At 42.6% G+C, this 22958-nt stretch overlaps 1 protein-coding gene across 2 annotated transcripts in view; it reads left to right on the forward strand.

Moving 5' to 3' along the window:
• Positions 1 to 1092: 1092 nt before the first annotated feature.
• The window catches only part of SLC2A11 (solute carrier family 2 member 11), a 70066-nt gene continuing 48200 nt past the window's right edge, over positions 1093 to 22958 (forward strand). For both annotated transcript variants that reach the window (XM_039357913.1, XM_039357912.1), the window contains exon 1: positions 1093 to 1615. In XM_039357913.1, coding sequence (XP_039213847.1) covers positions 1595 to 1615 — 21 coding nt within the window. In that variant the 5' untranslated portion in view covers positions 1093 to 1594. The remainder of the gene's footprint in view (positions 1616 to 22958) is intronic.

Below are 22958 nucleotides of genomic sequence, written 5' to 3' on the forward strand. Positions count from 1 at the left end.
CCCAGTAATGTTTGTTTCTCCTTTCTAAAAGTCCCATCTGTTATGATTTTGATCTGGGTATGAAAAATACTGAAGAGAAGGACTGGGGGCAACATGATAGCAGCCTTGCGGTACTCAAGGGGTTCTCACAGAGAAGAGGAGCTCAACCTCTTCTCCAAAGCAGCAGAGGCAAGACAAGAAGTAATGGGTAGAAGAAGTTGTGGGCACATCATCACTGGAGGTTTTCAAGAAGAGCATGAAGACCATTTGTCCAGAATTATATGGTGTCTTCTGACATGGGCAGGAGGTTGGACTGAAAGACTCCATGTCCCTTCCAACCTTGTTATTTTATTGTTCTGCTTTGTATTTAACTTCCTCAGAAGCATGAGTTACTGTGTGTGTTTGTAACATCTCCTCCTCTGGCCTAGGAAAAGAGCCCTCTAGACAAAGGTGTATGGTTAATGATGTGTAACTCACAGGACAGGAAACTGGAGTGTAAAATTTACAGCTTAAAATACAGAAAGGTCAACAGGATTTTACAAAATCTGCTTACAAATTGTTCCTGTGGGCTATGGACTTACTGTCCTAAATGGAGACGCAGCATGGTAGAGAGGTTAATATTTGACACTCGCGCTCTCTCCCCAATTTCAATTCGTCATGTATTATCTGAATTGCAACTTACCTTCATCATGTCCAGCAATTGCAAACCTCTAGTACCAATAGGTAATGGAACAACAGACCAGTGGAAAGCCCCATTCAAACCACTTTTAGTCATGAAAGTTTTGGGGACTTTCAGCCAAATCTGCCTTACAGGGTTGTGGGAATGCTCTATATGAAAGACAGGTTGTAAGTGAGTTAATTATGAGCTGGAAGACGATATAGGCCCGTGGTGGCGAACCTATGGCACTGGTGCCACAGGTGGCATGCAGATCCGTCCCTGTGGGCACGCACGCCATCGCCCCAGAGGAAGGTAGGGCCAGGCTGCTCCCCTCTGCGCTCTTGCTCTCTCTTGGCCATGGGGGAGGGGGTGCAAAATCGCTCTGAAGGCCATGCCCACCCAGCACCCGGCAATACATAAGTGGGTTTTGGGTTGCATTTTGGGCACTCGGTCTCTAAAAGGTCTGATATACACCACTGATATAGGCCAAGGCTCACATTCTAGCAGAAGCCCCCAAAGACCCTCTGCCTTGTTTCATGGCACGCTGTGAAGGGCATGTGAGCAGCAAAATCCACACATGCAAGGCAGGGCTGCCTTGAAGGGCATCAGTCCTATTAAGAGCCCCTTAGGAATTAATCCCATCGATTCTGACATCATCACTAGCAGACCATGCTTGCACTTCAGCCGATTGGCAAACCTGGTTATTCACAGCAAAAATGGAGGGGCTTCAGAACAACATCTCCCAGTTTGTAAGCATCTGGTCCACATAGCCCTTGCTGCCACCACCTCCCAGTTCAGTGGAAACTTTCAGAGCAGCTTTCCACCTGCCAAGCTAAACGTTTGCAACATGGTGTAACGGGTGACTAAACACACATTCCTAACTTAGAGATTCAGACAGTCATCCAACATTCTTCCCACAGGATTCAACAGACTGGCCAGGCACAAATCTCAAGCAGAATGAGCGCACTTCAGCAAGTGGTACAGTTTTAAGTTTTATTTTTGGGATCAGCAGGTTGACTTAGCTATTCTTCCTGGAATCCATGGGACATAGGTGGGTGGTCACTCCTCTCTTTTCTGAGGAAGCCCAGGGGTTGCGGGGGGAACTTTGCTACGCTACCCTGAGTGATGGGAGCTGCTCCCCAAAGCAACAAGACAGCCATAGTCTGCTGGGGAGGGGGGGGGGGGAAAGGGTTGTTGAAGGGAAATAACTTGTTGAAAAACAAGTTGAAAAACTTGTCAAGGGAAACAGCGCCTGCAGTTCTAATTTTTAAAGGTTGGCTAAGCATATGCTTTGCTGCAGTAATGCCAATGCTGATTGCTCCAAGACAAAAAATGGCAGAGGTTTCATTCTTCTGACGGCTGTTGGGAAATGGTCCTTGTAGCAAGACTTGGAGGTCAGTGAGCAGATTCAGAGATTTAACATTCCATAACAAATTCCTTTCGAAGGAAGCCCCTGCAGGACAAAGTTAGTAGGAAGCTGCCAGTCCCTCAACAGGGGCAGCAAACTTCCCTTTGACCCATTCAAATGTGGCAGATTGCTCCCCAGAGTCCCCCCCAGCCTTTGAGATAAAGCTGTTTCACCCACCGCACAGAATTAGGCAGCTGTTTTAGGAGACTCCGAGCCAAGGGAGGAGGGGGTCATTTTTTATTGCTTTAACATTGCTTTAAACCCATAATAGTGAGTCTCTTTGTATATGGTTTACATAGTTAGAAATACCTCTGTGTACAGTGGATATAGAAAGTCTACACACCCCTGTTAAAATGCCAGGTTTTTGAGATGTAAAAAAAATCAGACCAAGGTATATCACCTCAGAATATTTTTCATTTTTAATATAATATAAACTACAACTGAAGAACAAACTGCAATATTTTAGGGTAAAAACAACAATAAAAAAACTTACAATAATGTGGTTGCATAAAATTGATACCAATAAACTAATACTTTGCTAAAGAACCTTTTGATTTTATGAGAGCATTCAGTCTTTTGGGGTAGGACCATCTCAACGTAGCATGTCTTGCCTTAGGAATCGGCCTGCTCTTCCTTGCCAAAGAGCTCCAGATTGTTCTGATCGCAAGGGCGTCTTTTGTGAACAGCCCTCTTCAGGTCATCTCAGATTTTCAAGTAGATTCAAGTCTGGCCTCTGGTTGGGCCATTCCAAAACTTTGATCTTCTTCTGATAAAGCCATTCTTTTGCTGATTTGGAGGTATGCTTTGGGTCATTGTCATGCTGAAAGATGACATTCCTCGTCAGCTGCCCCAACTTGGTCAGTTACAAAAGAAAGACTCCCAGGCCCATGGTTAGCCAAATATACACTTTACTAAAGCCAAGTGGTTACAGAAGAAGCAAAGCTGGATCCGGGGTTTTCATACTTTGGGCATTCTTAACTTAGTTAACTTCCTCTTAGTTCCATCCACCCACCTGGTTATCAGAGAGTCCAGTTGGGTGCTAACAAATTGTTTGGGTAACCATTCTTGTCTTTATGGGCTAGTTGGTTCTGCATTCCTTTACGTGACCTTGGCGATTCTCATGGGATGGCAAGATGCATGGTTTTGATTCCTCATACTAACCCTCCCTTTATCCCAGTGATCTTCCCCTTTGGTTGCATATGGCAGGCTGTCAGCAGGCAATGCATAGAATAGCAGAATGGCAGCCCTGATATTCTTCATCATTCTAATAGAGGCCTGAAAGTTTTATGCCAAAATTGATTGACATTTGGAACTGTTCAACTGTTCCTCCTCCTTGACTAAAGCACCAGTTCCAGGTGAAGAAAAGCAGCTCTAAACATAATGCTACCAACATTATCCTTCACTCTGGGTATGGTGTACTTTTGGTGATGCATAAGTTTGTTTTTGGGTCCAACATACTTTGTTCTGTTCCAGTTCATGCAATTAACACTTCAGAAGGATTTGATATATTTATTTCACAACTACATCCTTTCAAACATTTCCCAAGACCACTCAGTTAGTTTCCATGCAATTCATGGAGCTCAAAGGAGTGACTTCCATGACTGGACACTATCCCGCCCAACAAGTGGGCTTGCTGATGGGGCTTGGCTAAGAGTGGCAGTCCAACACCAGAGACACAGGCAACAGGGAGGCGAATAGCTAGCCATCAAACAGTAATGCTTGAGCATAGAATAGAGGAAGACCATCCTAAGCACATGGCCAGCACACTCGAGAGACCTCAATAGTCCAGAGATGCCATGAGGCAAGAACAGGTCTCATTATGAAAGTCGAACACCGACAAAATCCAGGAAAAAGGCTGAAGGAATGAAGGTTTCCTTGAACTTGAATCAAGGCAAGGCATGGGAATGAAGCAAGAGGCAAAACAAGGAGCTGAAGATGTCACACTGGAGAAAAACAAGTGATTATCTCTGACAACCAACCACTCCACTCCCTTAAATCACTCCTCACCTAATGTTTCTCATTAGGAAGTGTGAGGCCACTTTCTTGAGTAGCCTTGCCAACCTCTGCTGTGCTTCACAGTGCTTTGCTTTCCTTATCCAAGGGTCAGGCGGAGGAGGCAACTGTTTCCCATCCGAATTACTCACTGCTGCTGTGCCTCCATGGCTTCTCCCTCTTGTGCTTGCAAGGGCAGCTGCTTGTCCAGGCAATTGCTCACCCCACTCCCTGATATTCCCAGAACTGTATCCCTATCAAACATGCTCTCTGCAGTCTCTGCAGGCCCCATGTTGCCCCTTTCTGTAGTGCCCCATCTTCTGTCAGGGCCCACTTCAAAACCTCATCCCAAGAAAGCAGAACTCATGGAAGCAGTTTCTTCCAAAAGGAACTTTTAATAGGAGAAGCTGATAGTAGGCATACTAGACAGGATCTGAGGAGTTCCCACTAAAATCGATAGGTAAAAGTGTCCCTAGGAGTATGGCAGAACCCAGGATGAGAAGAGAGTGAGATTCGGGTTAGGATGAAAGAAGAGAAAATAGCAAAAGTGGGAACAGGGGGAACTTATTGATATGGGTTCTGATATCCTGCCTCCCTTAAAAAAAAGAGAGGTCCATCTGTGGAGAGATAAAAATAAAGGCACATAGGTTAGTCAGGTTTGTTTGGGTATTCTGTGTGAAACCTTTTCAGTAACTTCAGAGTGTTAATGTGGCGTTTGTGGACCCACTCATTTTGGGAAGATGGAAGGTATTTCCAGACTACTAAGTATTGGGTTGAGCCGTGATATTTTCTGGAGTCTAGAATGTCTTTTATTTCAAAATGTTGTTTTCCCTCTAGCATAAGAACCGAGGTGGCGCAGCAGTTAGAGTGCAGTACTGCAGGCCACTTTAGCTGACTGTGTTCAGCAGGTCAGTGGTTCAAATCTCACCGGCTCAAGGTTGACTCAGACTTCCATCCTTCCGGGGTAGGTAAAATGAGGACCCAGATTGTTGGGGGCAATGTAAATATATATATACATTGCTTACTGGTGTACACCGCTTAGAGAGTGCTTGCACTTAAAGTGGTATATAAGTCTCATAAATAAATAAATAAATAAATAAATAAATAAATAAATAAATAAAGGGAGGGGAAGACGGAGCAACAGCTGGTCTTAAAGGCGACTGTTGCTCTTGCTTGAGGAGGCTGCAATGGAAAATGGGGTTGATTTGTCTGAGTGATTTTGGGAGTTTCAATTCTACTGTTACTGGGTTTATGATTCTAATGATTGGGAACGGTCCTATGTATTTCGGTCCCAGTTTCTTTGATGGCTGTAGGGATCTTAGGTATTTGGTTGAGAGATAAATCATTTCTCCTATTTTGAATGGCTCCAGTTCAGTTCTTTTCTTGTCTGCTTGTGCTTTGTAAGCTTGTCTAGCATTGTCTAGTGCTTTTCTAACTACCAGCCAGGTATTTCTTAATTGAGCAATCCACCGAGCTGATGACAAATATAGTAAACCAAACATGGAGAGTTGAACTATTAGGCCAACAATCCAATGATTACAAAGGGGCCAGTTCCTTTGAAAAATTGATAATTGGATGGTCTCCCTTGATTCAAATAACATATGTGGGAATGAAGGGAGATCCACCTGGCACTGGTATGGAAGCTTGCTTGGCACAAAAAGAAAGCTAGAGTCAGATTTTAAAAATGGGATTTTTTGTCTTACAATGGAAGAGCCTAAAATCTTACTTAATGGGCTAAGGAGATTTTAAAAGATATTGATTTAATATTTAGGGTTTAGATTTACAATATTTTATTAGTAAGTGATGAGGTACTAGGATGAGAAATAGAATATATTTGTGAAATAAAGTAAGAATCTACTTAAGTAAACATTATGTGTATTTTAGATATGACAACTATTTTGTAATGAACTAAGGGAAATTTGGGTTACCTGAAATCTAAATACTATGAATATTAAGCTAAATTGGAACGCTGTAATTGAAATTACGTAAAAGTTTAAAACAGGATATGGATATGTATGTTAAAATATATTGATAAATGTCTTAACTGATTGAATTATAATTAGCAATGTATGAATCTGAATGTGATATAATAATCAAGGGAAATAGAGAGGGAATTTTTGATGATGCAATCTGATATATGTACGAAAGATATTGTTATTGGACTATTGATTACCCAATCACCATGCTGCTTCCTTAATATTTGGATTTTTGTAAAACTGCAAAAATTAATAAAACTTGTTTAAAAAAAAAAAGAAATCGTTTTTTTTCAGCCTCCTCACCGGAATGCCCAGGTTTCCTACTAGTGTAGGGCTGATGAGGCAACACATGCACCCAGAGTCAATCAGTGCCCTTACTCCTACAGTTTCGGGCATGGAGGGGGCTAGTATAGTCACTGTCTGGGTGAGGTGTGCGATGGGTCCACTTACCAGGGGTTCATCTTCGGAGTTGTTGTCTGACGAGTTGGACACTCCTGCAGTGTAGGCCGGAGTTCCCTTCCCTCTTTGAGTGGATGGGGGAACTTGATGGCCTCGGTGCCCTTCACAGCAGGCTCTTGGGGCTTGGCTGGTAATCTCCCGGACTTCCCAGCTGAGATCACCTGGCTGGTGATCTCCCGGACTTCCCATTCTGGTTTCTCAAGTGGGGTGCGTGAGCAGCAGTCTGTGGTGCGGTGTCCTTTTCTGCATCTGAAGCAGCCGGTGGGCTTCTTTGTGGTAGGTTGCTGTTTCCCCGTCTCACGGAGGGTTTCAGATGGTGGCTTCCCCCAGGGCTTCCCTCTGCAGTGTCTCTTTGCCAAGTTGATATAATAATAATAATAATAATAATAATAATAATAATAATAATAATAATAATAACAACAACAACAACAATAATAATAATAATAATAATAATAATAATAATAATCCCCCAGTGAGGCACTACCTTGACATGGGGCTTGTGTACTCTGAGGAAGATGAGAGCTATGCCAGAGGTTCAACCATACTGGACAGGTCTCATCAGAGGAGTCAGACAAAGAGTGTCTCTCCCATAAAAAAATATGGTGAGACGTAAATTGCAGAATGCCATACCGGCTCGGACGTCGCCCGGGTTAACAAGGTCCGCGCTAGATATCGGAGTTCCTGGATATCTGGTGAAAAATGGGTTACAGGACTCAGGACTGCTGGCTGAGCAACCAGGGCCAGCAGCTGCAGAACTACTGGAAGAAAAGATGTTTACCCGTCGCAGATACACAGTGATTGAAAACAAAGAAATAATGATCTGTTACTACAGATCAAGTCCAACAAGAAGAGGATATCTAAAACGAATGCACCAGTTCTGGAAAGAACAACATCCAGAATCAGAAATAACAGAACAGAGACTAGCAGATCAACGCCGATTTATAACACGAAATAAAGTATTCACAGAAACAGAATTGGACGAACTGCAAAGGTTTACCCAGGGCAAAGAAATCAAAGCCTTACCAGAAGTAATTCAGAATGTAGAGGCAAACCAGGGGGAGTTGGCAGTGAAGGAATCCAGCAGAGATATACAACTGTTCTCATTTGGAAACCAGGCACCTCTTCCTCAGGAAGAACAAAACCCTCTAACTAAAGAATAAAAGAATTGAAACAAAGAATAACTGAGCATCTAGAACAGCACAAAAACAACAGAATAAGGCTACCTGCATTGAAGCTTGTTCCAAAGAAACAGCTAGCACAAGCATTAAAAGATGCAAATACTGCAATATCAAGTATAAGCACCAATTCACTGCAAGAAACAAACCAACTAATGTACAGCACAGCTACAGTTATAACAGAATACCTGGGATGCAAAATAAACAAAAAAGAAAAACAAACAAACAGTGCACCAGAAAAATGGAAGGTTAGACTAGAAAATAAGATCAGCAAGTTAAGATCACATGCAAGCAAGCTAGAACAGATGAAAGAAAAGAAGCTGAAGAACAAGAAGACCAAAGAATACCTAATCAAGAAATACCACTTAGAAACAAGGAAGATCAAGGAAGCACTGGAAATAATAAAGCAACAAATAACAGCTATAGCCAGGAAAATCAGTAGATATGAAGCTCGAATTGCAAACTATAGGCAGAACCTCCAATTTCAATCCAATCAGAAACGTTTCTACCAATCCATCAATGGAGAAACTGCAAGGAATCAGTCAGTACCTGACAAGGAAGAAACAGTGCAGTTCTGGAAGCAGATATGGGATAACCCAAAGAAATACAACAAGGATGCGGCTTGGTTAAAAGAGGTGGATGCAAATAAAACAGAAGTTGAAATGAAAGAACTAGTAATAACAACAAAAATGGTAGAAAAAAGAGCAAAGAAAATCAAAAATTGGTCAGCACCAGGTGAAGATGAACTGCATGGGTTTTGGTTGAAACATCTAACTGTTATACACCCACTCATTGCCAAACAGTTCAACAATATACTACAAGGAGGAGAAATTGAAAAGTGGCTAACAACTGGGAAAAGCCAAGCAATTCAACAATATACTACAAGGAGGAGAAATTGAAAAGTGGCTAACAACTGGGAAAACCTACCTAATAATGAAAAATCCAGCAAAATGGGCAACACCAGGTAACTACAGGCCAATTACCTGCTTACCAACAACTTTCAAATTACTAACTGGTGTAGTAGCTGATGCAGTGCAACAGCATCTAGTTGAAAACAATCTCTTTCCACCTGAGCAGAAAGGAAACCGCCCCAACAGCAGAGGAACAAAAGATCAACTCCTAATAGACAAAATGATCTTGGAAAACAGCAAGAGAAGGAAGACCAACCTGAATGTTGCATGGATTGACTACAAAAAGGCATTTGACTCTCTGCCACATGATTGGATAATAAAGTGCCTAGAAATAACAGGAGTCAGTAGAAACATCAGAAAATTTGTGCACAGATCGATGGCACAATGGAAGACACAGTTGCAGATCAATGGTGAGAGGCTGGGAGAAGTTAATATCAAGAGAGGAATATTTCAAGGAGATTCATTAACACCATTACTATTTGTTATTGCACTGTTTCCTCTGTCAACAATACTGAATAACTCAGGACATGGCTATCAAACATCAAAAACATCTGCCAGACTATCCCACCTCCTTTATATGGCTGATCTGAAGCTGTATGGAAAAACATCGCTGACCAAATAAAGAAATTTTATAATCGCTGCTCAACACGTCCGTATTATAGCCCAAGATATTTGAATGGGTTTGGCTGGACAAGGTGCCCACTACTATCAAACAAGGAAAAATAATGAACACTGAAGGAATCAAGATGCACCACGAAAATAACATTAAGAGTCTGGATGAGGAAGATTACTACAAATACTTGGGTATCCTTCAAGCTGACAACATCAAGCACACTGAAGTCAAGAAAAAGATTAGAGGTGAATACATCAAGAGAGTGAAGAAGATCTTAAAGTCCAAACTCAATGGAGGAAATACATAAAGGCAATCAACACCTGGGCAATCCCAGTCATTAGGTACACAGCTGGAATAGTTGACTGGACTCAAGCAGAACTAAAAGCAATGGATAGGCAGATCAGAAAAATAATGACAATGAATCACGCCCTTCATCCACGCAGTGACATTGATAGACTTTATCTACCAAGGCAAATAGGTGGGCGTGGAATGCTACAAGTACATCAGATGGTTGAAGAAGAAAAAATGGCTTTGTAAGAATATCTGAAGAACAATGATGAAGATGCACTGAAATTAGTATATCAGGAAGGCTTACTAACTACTGGAGAGACCAAACTGGCCTACAAGAAAGACCAAATGAAGAACAGAATAGAGGCATGGGTAGACAAAGCACTACATGGCCAATACATGAAAAAAATAGCTGGGAAAGCAGATAATAATAAAACCTGGCAATGGCTAAGAGCAGGAAAATTGAAGAAAGATACCGAGGGACTAATTCTGGCTGCACAAGACCAAGCCTTAAGGACAAATGCATACAAAGTCAAAATTGAGAAGACAGCAACAGACAGTAAGTGCCGCCTATGCAAAGAAGCTGAAGAAACAGTGGACCACTTGGTAAGCTGTTGCAAGAAGATTGCACAAACTGATTACAAGCAGCGGCATGACAAAGTAGCAACAATGGTGCATTGGAAGATCTGCAAAAAATATAATTTGCCTGTAAGCAAAAACTGGTGGAATCATAAAATAGAGAAAGTCATAGAAAATGATAAAATTAAACTGCTCTGGGACTTCAGAATTCAAACAGACAAGCACCTGCAACATAACACCCCAGACTTAACAATTGTCTATAAGAAAGACAAAAAAGTCTGGATAGTGGACGTGGCAGTGCCTGGAGATAGCAGAATAGAAGAGAAAGAACTGGAGAAGATAACAAAATACAAAGACCTACAAATAGAAATAGAAAGACTGTGGCAAAAGCAAGCAAGGGTAGTACCAATATTCATAGGCTCCTTGGGTGCAATCCCAAAACAACTGGAGCACCACTTGAACACAATTGGCATTGACAAATTCGCTATTAGTCAATTGCAAAAGGCGGCCTTATTAGGAACTGCTTCCATCCTGTGACGATATCTGTAATACCATCAAACATCCACATCTGCCTATCCCAGGTCCTGGGTAATGACTCGATAGGTAGACAAAATGCCAAATCCAGTCTGAACATCTAGCTGACTGTGCGATGATCGATAATAATAATAATAATAATAATAATAATAATAATAATAATAATAATAATAACAACAACAACAACAACAACAACAACCCTTGTTGTGGTTGTGGGGCTTGTGTACTCTGAGGAAGATGAGAGCTATGCCAGAGGTTCAACCATACTGGACAGGTCTCATCAGAGGAGTCAAACAAAGAGTGTCTCTCCCATAAAAAATATGGTGAGACGTAAATTTCAGAATGCCATACCGGCTCGGACGTCGCCCGGGTTAACAAGGTCCGCACTAGATATTGGAGTTCCTGGATATCTGGTGAAAATGGTTCCAGGACTCAGGACTGCTGGCTGGCACCAGGGAAGCAGCTGCAGACGGACTGGAAGAAAGATGTTTACCCGTCGCAGATACACAGTGAATTGAAAACAAAAGAAATAATGATCTGTTACACAATCAAGTCCAACAAGAAGAGGATATCTAAAACGAATGCACCAGTTGTGGGAAGAACAACATCCAGAATCAGAAATAACAGAACAGAGACTAGCAGATCAACGCCGATTTATAACACGAAATAAAGTATTCCCAGAAACAGAATTGGATGAACTGCAAAGGTTTACCCAGGGCAAAGAAATCAAAGCCTTACCAGAAGTAATTCAGAATGTAGAGGCAAACCAGGGGGAGTTGGCATTGAAGGAATCCAGCAGAGATATACAACTGTTCTCATTTGGAAACCAGGCACCTCTTCCTCAGGAAGAACAAAACCCTCTAACTAAAGAAATAAAAGAATTGACACAAAGAATAACTGAGCATCTAGAACAGCACAAAAACAACAGAATAAGGCTACCTGCATTGAAGCTTGTTCCAAAGAAACAGCTAGCACAAGCATTAAAAGATGCAAATATTGCAATATCAAGTATAAGCACCAATTCATTGCAAGAAACAAACCAACTAATGTACAGCACAGCTGCAGTTATACCAGAATACCTGGGATGCAAAATCAACAAAGAAGAAAAACAAACAAACAGTGCACCCGAAAAATGGAAGGTTAGACTAGAAAATAAGATCAGCAAGTTAAGATCACATGCAAGCAAGCTAGAACAGATGAAAGAAAAGAAGCTGAAGAACAAGAAGAACAAAGAATACCTAATCAAGAAATACCACTTAGAAACAAGGAAGATCAAGGAAGCACTGGAAATAATAAAGCAACAAATAACAGCTATAGCCAGGAAAATCAGTAGATATTAAGCTCGAATTGCAAACTATAGGCAGAACCTCCAATTTCAATCCAATCAGAAACGTTTCTACCAATCCATCAATGGAGAAACTGCAAGGAATCAGTCAGTACCTGACAAGGAAGAAACAGTGCAGTTCTGGAAGCAGGTATGGGATAACCCAAAAAATACAACAAGGATGCGGCTTGGTTAAAAGAGGTGGATGCAAATAAAACAGAAGTTGAAATGAAAGAACTAGTAATAACAACAAAAATTGTAGAAAAAAGAGCAAAGAAAATCAAAAATTGGTCAGCACCAGGTGAAGATGAACTGCATGGGTTTTGGTTGAAACTTCTAACTGTTATACACCCACTCATTGCCAAGCAGTTCAACAATATACTACAAGGAGGAGAAATTGAAAAGTGGCTAACAACTGGGAAAAACCTACCTAATAATGAAAAATCCAGCAAAAGGGGCAACACCAGGTAACTACAGGCCAATTACCTGCTTACCAACAACTTTCAAATTATTAACTGGTGTAGTAGCTGATGCAGTACAACAGCATCTAGTTGAAAACAATCTCTTTCCCCCTGAGCAGAAAGGAAACCGCCCCAATAGCAGAGGAACCAAAGATCAACTCCTAATAGACAAAATGATCTTGGAAAACTGCAAGAGAAGGAAGACCAACCTGAATGTGGCATGGATTGACTACAAAAAGGCATTTGACTCTCTGCCACATGATTGGATAATAAAGTGCCTAGAAATCACAGGAGTCAGTAGAAACATCAGAAAATTTGTGCAAGATCGATGGCACAATGGAAGACACAGGTGCAAATCAATGGTGAGAAGCTGGGAGAGGTTAATATCAAGAGAGGAATATTTCAAGGAGATTCATTATCACCATTACTATTTGTTATTGCACTGTTTCCTCTGTCAACAATACTGAATAACTCAGGACATGGCTATCAAACATCAAAAACATCTGCCAGACTATCCCACCTCCTTTACATGGATGATCTGAAGCTGTATGGAAAAACATATCTGAAATAGAATCGCTGCTCAACACTGTCCGTATATATAGCCAAGATATTGTAATGGAGTTTGGCTTGGACAAATGTGCCACACTTACTATCAAACAAGGAAAAATAGTGAAAACTGAAGGAATCAAGATGCCCCACGAAAATAACATTAAGAGTCTGGATGAGGAAGATACTACAAATACTTGGGTATCCTTCAAGCTGACAACATCAAGCACACTGAAGTCAAGAAAAAGATTAGAGGTGAATACATCAAGAGAATGAAGAAGATCTTAAATTCCAAACTCAATGGAGGAAATACCATAAAGGCAATCAACACCTGGGCAATCCCAGTTATTAGGTACACAGCTGGAATAGTGGACTGGACTCAAGCAGAACTAAAAGCAATGGATAGGCAGACCAGAAAAATAATGACAATGAATCACGCCATTCATCCACGCAGTGACATTGATAGACTTTATCTACCAAGGCAAATAGGTGGGCGTGGAATGCTACAAGTACATCAGATGGTTGAAGAAGAAAAAATGGCTTTGGAAGAATATCTGAAGAACAATGATGAAGATGCACTGAATTAGTATATCAGGAAGGCTTACTAACTACTGGAGAGACCAAACTGGCCTACAAGAAAGACCAAATGAAGAACAGAATAGAGGCATGGGAAGACAAAGCACTACATGGCCAATACATTAAAAAAATAGCTGGGAAAGCAGATAATAATAAAACCTGGCAATGGCTAAGAGCAGGAAAATTGAAGAAGAGACCGAGGGACTAATTCTGGCTGCACAAGACCAAGCTTTAAGGACAAATGCATACAAAGTCAAAATTGAGAAGACAGCAACAGACAGTAAGTGCCGCCTATGCAAAGAAGCTGAAGAAACAGTGGACCACTGGTAAGCTGTTGCAAGAAGATTGCACAGACTGATTACAAGCAGCGGCATGACAAAGTAGCAACAATGGTGCATTGGAAGATCTGCAAAAAATATCATTTGCCTGTAAGCAAAAACTGGTGGGATCATAAAATAGAGAAAGTCATAGAAAATGATAAAATTAAACTGCTCTGGGACTTCAGAATTCAAACAGACAAGCACCTGCAACATAACACCCCAGACTTAACAATTGTCGATAAGAAAGACAAAAAAGTCTGGATAGTGGACGTGGCAGTGCCTGGAGATAGCAGAATAGAAGAGAAAGAACTGGAGAAGATAACAAAATACAAAGACCTACAAATAGAAATAGAAAGACTGTGGCAAAAGCAAGCAAGGGTAGTACCAATAGTCATAGGCTCCTTGGGTGCAATCCCAAAATGGAGCACCACTTGAACACCATTGGCATTGACAAATTCGCTATTAGTCAATTGCAAAAGGCGGCCTTATTAGGAACTGCTTCCATCCTGCGACGATATCTGTAATACCATCAAACATCCACATCTGCCTATCCCAGGTCCTGGGTAAGGACTCGATAGGTAGACAAAATGCCAAATCCAGTCTGAACATCTGGCTGACTGTGCGATGATCGAATAATAATAATAATAATAATAATAATAGTAATAGTATAAAGTTGGAAGGGACCTTGGAGGTCATCTAATGGTCCACCCCCTGCTCAGGCAGGAGGCAAGCCCTATACCACTGGGGTAGGGGGGCTAGCAACCTTGGCTCTTTTATGACTCGTGGACTTCAACTCCCAGAATTCCTGAGCCAGCATGGCTCAGTTTGGAAACCTCTCCCTTTCCCCTCAGCATGGCTGGCTCAGGAATTCTGGGAATTGAAGTCCACGAGTCATAAAAGAGCCAAGGTTGCCTACCCCTGCCCTATACCATTTCAGACAAATGGCTGTCCAGTCTCTTCTTAAAAACTTCCAGTATTGGAGCATTCACCGCTTCTGGGGGCAGGTTATTCCACTGGTTAATTGTTCTAATGGTCAGGAAGTTTCTCCTTAGTTCTAGGTTTCTTCTCTCCTTGATTAGTTTCCATCTGTTGCTTCTTGTCCTGCCTTCAGGCGCTTTGGAAAATAGCTTGACTCCCTCTTCTTTATGGCAGCCCCTGAGATATTGGAAGACTGCTATCATGTCCCCCCTCATCCTTCTCTTTATTAAACTAGACATACCCAATTCCAGCAACCGTTCCTTATATGTTTTAGCCTCCAGTCCCCTAATCATCTTTATTGCTCTTTTCTGTACTCTTTCTAGAGTCTCAAAATCTTTTTTACATCGTGGTGACCAAAACTGGATGCAGTATTCCAAGTGTGGCCTTACCAAGGCATTGTAAAGTGGTATTAATACTTCACGTGATCTTGATTCTATTCCTGTGTTAATGCAGCCTAGCACTGTGTTGGCCTTTTTGGCTGGCTCATATTTAAATGATTGTCCACTAGGACTCCGAGGTCCCTCTCACAGTTACCACTATTGAGCAAGGTACCCCCTATACTATACCTGTACATTTGGTTTTTCTTGCCTAAATGTAGAACCTTACTTTTTTCACCAGTGAATTTCATTTTGTTGGATAGTGCCCAATGTTCAAGTCTGTCTGATCTCAGCTTCTTAGGCCGGGATGTATCAGTCGTGGAGTCGGTGCAGATCCCCTCGGGGAAGGCAGGCATCATAGAGATCATAGTTCAGGCCATCCTTCAAATGGCTGAGCAAGATGTCTTCTGGCCAGTTCAGCTTGCTAGCGATGGTCCGAAACTCCTGGGGATACTATTTTTTTATTTTACTTTTCCCCCATTAAACAACTTCAGTTTGTTTTTTAATTTAATTTTATAACTTATATAGTCTGGTTTTTTTATGTCTCAAAAATTTGGCATTTTAACAGGGATGTGTAGACTTTTTATATCCACTGTATATTGTGCAAAGAGGTGAAGAATCTATGTGTACTGGATCACACAAGTGAGGAGAAGAAAAACTATACTAAACTACCTAGAAAACAGAAAAAATCCTAAGAGGGAAAAAAGTCATTAAAAATCAAAATACATTCCATATCTCTTCCTACAAACATATTTAAAGAAAGAAAGTCACCAAATTATCAGTTATTTAGCATTGTTCCATCATTTCAATGTTGTGATTTAATTTTTAAACAAAGAATTGCACCTAGACCACATGAAGCATCATGTAGCCTAAGCTACAAGCGTTCTTGCACCAGCCATCTTTTTTTACTATCCGTGTGTCATGGTTCTGATAGATGAAACCCATCAAAGGAACTTCGAGGCAAAATTCTTTCTTAAAGAACATTTTATTTAGGAAACACAAGTATCGGCACTACATAGTTGAACCCAGAAACTAAATTCCCTTCCCCTGGATACAAAGTAGCAAAGTGCAATTCCCACCCCCAATAAACTGTCATAAAGCACATTCTCCAATTAGCTTAAAGCACAAATGAGCTCCTTAGCCTTCCAAAACGTTATCAGCTTGTCCTTGGGTTCCCATGGCAGCATTATTATGGCTTTCTAAAAGCAAGAAAGCATGTTAAAGGGGAAGAAAAAATGGCTGCATTTTAATCAGTTGTCAGAGCGGGAACATCCAATGTTAGCAGCGTTGACATTCGCCCCCCCTTACAAAAAGGACAAGTCCTGCAATTCAAACAAAATCATAGGTTAGGGGTTGCCCCTTGGCTTATTAGGGTGTTTCTCACAGAATTTACTAATGAGCCTGTCGGTTTGACATCACTAGATGTTACCCATGTGGATATGGATATGCTTTCCACTGCACTAAATACTGTAGCTTTCCCTGAAAAAGTCATGAATCAAAAATACGTTTCACCTCATAATGAGTCTGTCAGAATCCAATTATATTTCATCTCTAGTTATCAATTATAGAAAACCCCATTTCTGCCTTCTATGGATTCTGTCATACGATGAAGGGAAGGGGGTGAACAAAGGGGCTTTATGGCCCTCACTTCCTTCGGTACACTTCAAAGGAACTGGATGTGTGTATCACCAAAAGGACTAACCATAACAATGGGGCTATTACCTTTCATGTAGTTTTCTCTGAAGTCTCCATCCAGCCGGCAGTAAGGAAAAGGGGGTAGGAGTGTAATGCCTGAGACTGTCGCTGGAAGAAGGGGGTGATTGGGTGGGGTTACTGGGGAACCCCTTAAAACCTTGAATGGGAGAGCTTGGACACCAAGTCCTGTCTAGAACGCCTGCAAACATTTTCTCTTAATAAAGGATGCCTGTTGGAAGAATTATTCCAAGAGTTCTGTCTTCTTAAGATGCAAAGTGGGGTGGGTCCCTACATTAGACAGGACTTGCAAAATTAATCCACCTGGAAGGGAGACTTTTGCCGGGGGATTTTGCAAAAATTTACCATGTCAGACAATGGAGCAAGAAAGGGGGAAAACTCCCTGGAAAGAGAGCCGCTGCCCAAACTGGAACCTTGCCGGATGTTGGGATCCGAGAGGTCAGATTCCTCAGGAGAGGAAGTAGTGGAGACACGGGACCACAAGCCTCACTGGTCAATGGGCGTTGGAAAGAAAAGTGAGTGGGGAAAGGAATCAAGAAAGGTGACCCTGAGACGGGGGGCCAAGCAACCAGAATGGAAGCAGGAGATGGAGAAATCCTTGCCCGCAAGTGAAGAGGGAGAAAGCTGGGCACCATACTCAGACTGGATCCTAGAGAAAGCTATTGACCTGATGAAGAGAACTCTCAGCTCCCTAGGAGAGGAGAATCCTGAGCCCTACGGCCACCCCAGCTCCTGGAGCTGCAAAGGGAGAGACACCGAGGGGGAAGTGGAACCTGCAGCCCCGGGGACATCTTCTGATCCAGTAGTCCCCACCCCCTACTGAACCACAGATGGCGATCTGGATGGAAGACACTACCACCAACAACAGAGGCACCGATCCATTCCAAGACGTCCGCTGTTGGAGGTGAAATTCAAAGGGGAGCCAACACGCTTGGGGTTTTTCCTAACCCAAGTCCTCAGCTACATGGAGGAATATGGGCGGGACATCCCCAGCGACAAAGCCCGCATCCGGATCGTGCAATCTGCCCTGGACAGACCGGCTGCAGATTAGGTGGTGAACTTGCACGACTCCAATGCCCCAGAACTCAGCGACTTCAACTGTTTCATGTCCTCTCTGAGAAGACGATTTGAAGACCCCCTGGCTGATCGCAAAGCCCGCGAAAGGATAAAAACGATGAGGCAAGGCAAACGCTCAGTGGCTGAATATACACAAGAATTCTGGGCTATTGCCAGCAAACTGAACTGGTCAGAAGACATCCTCCTTAGCCATTTCAAAGACGGACTAAATTATGACCTATTTGATGCTTGCCTGCCCCGAGGGGACCCACATCAACTTGAGGAATGGTACATCTTGGCAGACGAAGCAGAGATCGACATATTGAAGAGACACTGCTGAGGAAAACAATGGAGCCACTCCCCGCCTGAGTTGACACACGAACCAGTGAAACCATTGGCCGAGAAGCAAATGGGGTGTTTCAAGTGCAGAAGAGAAGGGCATTGAGCTGTAGAATGCTGCTCCAAAGCCCCCCAGCATAACCCAGACAGATCCCCAATCAGCAAATCCGGAAATTCTTCAGCTAAGCCAAAAGAAACTGCCATGAGAATGATGGAAATTGCGGAACCCCCCACTTCTGCTCATCAGAGGGAAAGAACTCCAGCCTACACCGCAGAGCCGGCAGATGCCTCAGATGACAGCTCGGAGGGCGAACCCCTGATAAGTGGACGCATCGCACCCATCCTCAAGACAGTGACTATATTAATTCCCCCCATGCCCGAAGCCATGAAGGTGAAAGCCTTAATAGATTCTGGCTGCACCCGCTGCCTCATTAGCCCGACACTAGTGGGGAATCTGGGCATTCCATCGAAGAGACTGGAACAACCAATCTCATTTGGCCAGTTAGATGGATCCATAGCAGGGGGGTGCCAGCTACCCTAGCCACTCTACCAATACACCTCTCCCTGGGCAAACATGAGGAGGACATAACGTTTGTGGTGATCCCAGGCATGGAATGCCCAATGATCCTAGGGATGGAATGGTTAAAAAAATGGAACCCCTGGGTAAATTGGAGGATGACAGAAATCAAATTCCTGAAGGGGGACCCTATGGACTTAAAATCCAAGCGGGGCTACCAGAATCAAGAATAGAAAAAGCATCCATGGGAGAGGAAAAGGGACTAACAGAAATACCAGAGGAATACAGAGATCTTGCTGAAGTTTTCAGTGAGGAGAGGGCAGATGAGCTCCCCCCCCCACCAACCCACAGACTGTACCATTGAATTCAAGCCTGGGGCAAAATTCCCGAAGCCCAGATTATACTCCATGAGCCCAAAGGAGAAGGAGGAAATGGAAAGATTCATAAAAAAAAAAAACCTAGAGAGATGTTTCATTGAGCCAGCCAAGCCTAAAGTGGCTGCCCCGGTCTTCTTTAGAGAGAAGAAGGATGGCTCTTTACGCTAATGCATGGATTATAGGGCTCTGAATACAATCAGTGAAAGCAACCTATACCCTCTGCCCCTCATGAAAGACATGCTGTCACACCTATCGAAAGGGAATTTTTTTTCTAAACTAGACCTAAGGGAAGCTTACTATTGCATGAGAATTAAGGAAGGGGACGAATGGAAGACCGCATTTAACTGCTTCATGGGGTGCTATCAATTCAAAGTCTTGCCATTTGGATTACAAGGGGGCCCTGCAGTCTTTATGCAATTAATCAATGATGTTCTAAGGGAGCACCTGTTTAAGGGGGTCCTTGTTTACTTGGACGACATTCTTATCTTCACCGAAACAAAAGAGGAACATGTCAACCTTGTCAGAACGGTTTTAAAGAAACTGCGAGCCGCCCACCTATATGCCAAACTCTCAAAATGCGAATTCCACCAGGAAAGGATAGACTACCTAAGTTATCGCATATCCCCCCAGGGCATTGAAATGGACCCGGAGAAGGTCAGAACAGTATTAGATTGGGCACCACACTGTACAAGAAAGCAACTACAAAGTTTCCTGGGCTTTGCAAACTTTTACCACCAATTCATCCCCTCATTTGCCCAGATAGCCTTGCCCCTCACTAACTTACTAAAAACGAAGGGAGCATTCTCAGTAAAACCTAGCCAGCCACTAACACGGACAATGGAGTGCCAAGCAGCGTTTGAGAGACTAAAGAGACTTTTTTCTGCCGAACCAGACACGGATAAGCCCTTCGTAATACAGGCAGATGCAAGTGATGTGGCAGTGGGGGCTGTTCTATTACAAGAAAACGATGATGGAGTATTGCAACCCTGTGCATATACATCCAAGAAACTCACGGAAACAGAACAGCGCTGGTCCATATGGGAGAAGGAGGCATACGGGATATGTTGGGCATTACTCACATGGCGACAGTTCCTGGAAGGCAACAAAATCCCCTTCCAGGTGTGGACTGATCACAAAAATTTGGAAGCCCTGAAAACGCCCAGGAAACTCAACCCCAAACAAGCAGGCTGGTCCCAGCATTTTCACCAGTTCCAATTTAAGCTCAAACATTTACCAGGGAGAAAGAACTTCTTGGCAGATGCATGCCCCAATATAACAGCGCACGAGCCACAGACTCTAAACCAATGATGGCAGAGTCACAACTGGAAGCACCAGTAACCACAAGAACCCAAGCTAAATTAAAACCACAACTGGACAGCCAAATTGGAATTGAATTCCGAAAAAGTTTGGAAACAGATGAATGGTTCCAGAAAAACAAAAATGTGTGCACAATGAGAGACGGGTTGCCTTGGGTAGGGGAAAAGTTATATATACCAACAACCCAAAGAGTCACTTTCATGCAGCTTTGCCATGACACAAAATGAGCAGGGCATTTTGGATTTGTAAAAACTTTACACTTAATTAAATGGCAATTTTGGTGGCCACCAATAAAAAAGGACATAGAAAGTTATGTAGCCAGCTGCCTAAGATGTTCTACTGCAAAGAGGTTGCAAGGGAAATCGCCAGGACTATTACAAACAGTGGCAAATCCCTCAGCCCCCTGGAGGGAAATAGCCATGGATTTTATAGTGGAACTGCCAGAAAGCAATGGGAATACTGTTGTCTGGACAGTCATGGACTTGTTTTCCAAACAGGTGCACTTTATCCCTTGCCAAAAGATTCCCACTGCAAAAGCTTTAGCAAAACTTTTCGTCCAGCACATTTACAGATTGCACGGGGTACCCCAACGCATCATCTCTGATAGGGGAGTGCAATTTACGTCTGCATTTTGGAAGGAATTTTTATCCCTCTTAGGGACCACTCAGGGACTGACATCTAGCCATCATCCACAAGGAGACGGACAAACAGAACGTTGTCATTCAGTACTTGAGCAATATTTGAGATGTTTTTTGAATTTCCAGCAAAATGATTGGATGGACTTACTCCCTTTTGCAGAAGTTGCCTACAATAATGCAGTCCACTCCAGCACAGGTTATACTCCTTTTCAAATAGCCAACGATCAAAGTTTCAACCCCATGCCAGAATTAACCCCAAACAAACCAACGATCTCATCACTGAAAGAATGGATGGAACAATTACAAGACACCTGGCCAATAGTTAGAAAAGCACTAGATGAAGCTAGGCAGGTATACAAAGCACAAGCCAATAAAAAAAGGGTTGAGCCTACACCATTCATTATAGGAGAAATAGTGTACTTATCTACAAAATACCTAAAGTCCCTACAGCCCTGTAAAAAACATGGACCAAAATATATAGGGCCTTTTCCAATTAAAAGAATCATAAACCCAGTAACAGTAGAATTAGAATTACCCAAAAATCTCAGGCAAATACACCCAATTTTTCATTACAGCTTGCTGAAAAGAGAGTGTCAGTCACCTCTACGGCCAAAAATCCCCCCCCCCACCTCCAATCATAGTGGAGGGCGAACAACACTTCGAAATAAAGGAAATCCTTGACTCTAGGAGATATCATCGAGCGACTCAGTACCTAGTTGCCTGGAAACACCTCCCTTCCTCACAAAATGAGTGGGTCCATAAATGTCATGTCAGAGCCCCAAAGCTATTAAAGAAGTTTCACACAGAATATCCTAACAAGCCTGACTAACTTTTATACCTGTTTTGTTTTCTTTCAGGTGGATCTGTCGTATTTTTGAGGGGGCAGGATGTCAGAATCCAATTATATTTCATCTCTAGTTATCAATTATAGAAAACCCCATTTCTGCCTTCTATGGATTCTGTCATATGATGAAGGGAAGGGGGTGAGCAAAGGAGCTTTATGGCCCTCACTTCCTTCGATACACTTCAAAGGAACTGGATGTGTGTATCACCAAAAGGACTAACCATAACAATGGGGCTATTACCTTTCATGTAGTTTTCTCTGAAGTCTCCATCCAGCCGGCAGTAAGGAAAAGGGGGTAGGAGTGTAATGCCTGAGATTGTTGCTGGAAGAAGGGGGTGAGTGAGTGGGGCTACTGGGGAACCCCTTAAAACCTTGAATGGGAGAGCTTGGACCCTGTCTAGAATGCCTGCAACCATTTTCTCTTAATAAAGGATGCCTGTTGGAAGAATTATTCCAAGAGTTCTGTCTTCTTAAGATGCAAAGTGGGGTGGGTCTTTACAGAGTCTGTCCAGCTACCACGAGAGGCCTAGGTGCTTTCTTAGGGGCAGGTCACAAGGTAGAACCCCGAAAAAGTTTCAGTAGGCTACAATGGAACACACAGTGGACTTTCCCTAAGGGTCTGGGAAGCTTTAACTCCACTGTGACTGGGTTAATGATTCTTACTATGGGGAAGGGACCTAGGTATTTCGGTCCCAACTTCTTACTAGGCAATTTAAGTTGTAAATATTTTGTAGATAAGTAAACTTTTTCCCCAACCTCCTCTTTGGGGAGCCCTCTTTTTATCTGCTTGCTTTTTATATGTCTCAGAAGCCTTTTTCAGAGTGATTTTCATTTCTTTCCAAACCTCCTCCCACCCCTTCACTCACTGGTCAAGCGTTTGGGAAGCAGAAGGTCCCTGAGGATATTCAGGTATTGGGTTAAACTCCTTTCCTGCGGCAACTTTAAAAGGCGCAAATCTGGTGCTGCTGTGAACAGAGTTATTGTAAGCCACCTCTGCAAAGGT

The sequence above is a fragment of the Crotalus tigris genome, unplaced genomic scaffold (assembly GCF_016545835.1).
Source record: "Crotalus tigris isolate CLP2741 ecotype Arizona unplaced genomic scaffold, ASM1654583v1 scf7180000018965.556698, whole genome shotgun sequence".
In the NCBI taxonomy this organism is placed as follows: domain Eukaryota; kingdom Metazoa; phylum Chordata; class Lepidosauria; order Squamata; family Viperidae; genus Crotalus; species Crotalus tigris.